The sequence below is a fragment of the Stegastes partitus genome, unplaced genomic scaffold, assembly GCF_000690725.1.
Source record: "Stegastes partitus isolate 25-593 unplaced genomic scaffold, Stegastes_partitus-1.0.2 Scaffold1303, whole genome shotgun sequence".
NCBI classification, from domain to species: Eukaryota; Metazoa; Chordata; class Actinopteri; family Pomacentridae; genus Stegastes; species Stegastes partitus.
The window spans coordinates 1-2,873 of NW_007579034.1; the positions used below are offsets into that span (position 1 = coordinate 1).

General features: G+C 43.7%; 1 protein-coding gene across 6 annotated transcripts in view; it reads right to left on the reverse strand.

Annotated features, from left to right (window-relative positions):
• Positions 1-1,176: 1,176 nt before the first annotated feature.
• Positions 1,177-2,873, reverse strand: part of usp2a (ubiquitin specific peptidase 2a) — a 50,444-nt gene continuing 48,747 nt past the window's right edge. For all 6 annotated transcript variants that reach the window (XM_008298296.1, XM_008298297.1, XM_008298298.1 and 3 more), the window contains one exon: positions 1,177-2,629. In XM_008298296.1, the coding sequence (XP_008296518.1) occupies positions 2,545-2,629 (85 nt within the window). In that variant the 3' untranslated portion in view covers positions 1,177-2,544. The remainder of the gene's footprint in view (positions 2,630-2,873) is intronic.

The following is a 2,873-nucleotide window of genomic DNA, read 5'->3' on the forward strand; positions in this document are numbered from 1 at the left end:
GCACCCTTTTGGGTGCTCGGACCCTAATTATAGGTTTTGTTATAATTAATTATGTTTTGACCTGCTATGTATTTTGAATCTGTGTTTGTACACTGAACCTATGATCCCGTTTTGTGATTTTTTCTACTGAGCACAATGCACGTCCTTGAAGATAACCTGGCCAGTGAGAACTGGTTCACATATTGGGAGACAGCAGAAACTCCTCTTTTCTATCAGTTGCTTTAAATACACGCGTTTTGGACAACAGACACACACACACACACACACACACACACACACACACTTTGTATTCGATCCAAGCAGTTTCTGTTTACATTTCGGTGAACTTCCAGGTGAACAGTGCTTAGCCTGTTCCACATTTTTCTCTAAGTTGGCCGAAATGTTCCTCTGAGTCACAGTTCAGGTTTGAGGAGGACAAACTGGCACATTTGTTGTTGTTGTTGTTGTTGAGTGTGGAAACAACAAACAGAATCCACGGATATCTCCAGCAGCTCCTCTAAATCCTCTGGATCTCAAACAGCCTGATGGCGGTGTCGTACCAGATCGGAGGATCCACGTTTCGCAGGTAGATGACCCCCCACATGTAGGTGAACAGTGGTTAGCCTGTTCACGTCACAGTAACTGGCCAATTAACCTCAGTTGCATAGTTCAACCTCTGACTGTACTGTACCGGGCAGTCCCCACCCAAGAAAATATCTGTAACCTGAGCCTGGAAAAACTCAGTTCAGCTGGACATGAGATTCCTCTGTGTTCCTCTGAATCCAGCGCTGCCTCACTTTACCTGTGACCTGAATAAATTCTACATCTGAGAACTGAAGATTTCTCTGGTTTGTTATTGGGCTTCCAACTAAAGAATCGGGTCTAACAGTTGGATGGTCCCAACCAAAGCATCGGAAACTTTTAGTGCCTATTATGGATCACACCAGAGCTTCAAAGACAATGGACCTTCACTATGTAATAGGCTCTCTGTTAAACATTACAAAAGACATTATACAGATATTTTCACGGACTGAGTGCTGCTCATCTTAAACTGCACGTTTGGTGTAAAATTGATGTTCTGCTATTCCCTACCTGTCCACTAGTCTCCACTGTGCTTACCTCCTTTAGCTATTACACCTGTTGTAGTACAGATTCTCCAGCATAAATAGCAAAGCAAAAAAAGACAAAGACACAAAGTAAAACCACTGTTTTGTTGACTTTTATTCATATATATATATATATATATATTTATATACTCATGTGTTTGACTGCCACTGTTAAAAAGTGTGACTCATCACATTATCACCTGTAAGCATAAATAATAACTTTTTTTTCTCTCTTGAAACCTGGTAAATAAACCAACTGAAAACAGTTATGGGTCATTTTCAGCACCATTGAATAGTACATTCTCTATATTGCATCAGGATATAAAAATATACAGATATAGTGTTTTTTCTTCTTTAAAACATTCTTTCCGTGTTGTTCAATGGCATGAAACAAGAGAGGAAGAAAAGACCCCATACTGACGATGACGATTGTTACCGTTATTATCGTCTCTATTATTAATCCTTAGCAGATCTGCACTGGACTGTTCATTCATCCATTCACAGCACTTTTAAAACATCAGTAGCAGCCACACGTGGGAGAAACAAATTAAATAAAACACAAGTTAGAGGGTTGTCCTCTGAAACATGTAACGCTCACAGTGCCACCGGCCCTCCCAACCACTTTTAGAGAAAGAAACAGGATGAAGAAGATGCTAACAGAGACATGGGAGTGTTGTAGTCAAGTGGAAGGGAAAGCCGTGAAAACCAAGCAGGCCGGTGGGCTGTAAGCTCCTCGTAACCGTGACCAATCCTGTTACAGTCACACTCTAAGCACAGTTTATCCACAGTCCAAAGTGGTGATGATGCTCATGGTGCTTTGCTAATAACCCCCTGCCCCGAAAAAAACAACAAAAAAAACCCAACATGAATTCAAAGCAGAAAAAAGTCAAAAAAAAAAAAAATTGCAACAAGTCAGTTTTAATGGTTTGAGGCAAACGAGAAGATCAAGAGAAGAAAAAGCGAAGGCGCAGTCAGGATGAGAGTTCAGTTTGCAGTGCATAGAGAGGGACTTCTGAGATGGAGACGGATTCACCTGGTTGGTCGGTCAGATGGGATTATTGCCCTGTGTCAGCCGCACACACACACGCACACACACACGCAAGCACACACACACGCAAGCACACACACAGTAAACACACACCTCCACTCAGAATGAGCAAGACACGGGAGTACAGACACAGAGAGAGAGAAAGCAGGGCTGGTTGATCAGGTTCCTGTGGTTTCCAGAGTGTTCCCCTCTTCAGAGACGCAGCCTCTGAGCTGCTGGAGGGGTGTGTCTTCGTGTGTGTGTCTTCATGTGTGTGTGTGTCTTCGTGCGTGTATGTGTGAGATAAATGTCCAAATACAAGTCCAAAATAGGCCAGGCACCAACGACAGTCTAATGTTTCCATCCATCCGTCCATCGTCTGTCCGTCCATCAGTCCGAGTGGTGCCGCGGCCCGCCGTCCTCCAGGAGGCTTCACATCCGTGAGGAGGAAGCCAGCTCGTAGAACAAGACGTAGGCGTCACTGCTGCGCACTTGGCTGGAGGACATTGGCGTTACTCTAAAAACAAACAGAGAAGAGAGTTAGACTTTAACCCTGACATGTGCTGCTTTGTCCAAACTACATCTAAAATTGTTGGTAATTAGGCCTTTAAACTATTTCCTGTCCGTCATTCCCTTTGTTTTCACATTTACAGTCGGATAAACATTTAAATGTCTGAACTAGGGCTACAAGGTGGCTCGGTGGTTAGCACCATTGCCTCGCAGCAAGAAGGTTGCCGGGTCGCGTCCTGGTGAGGACACCC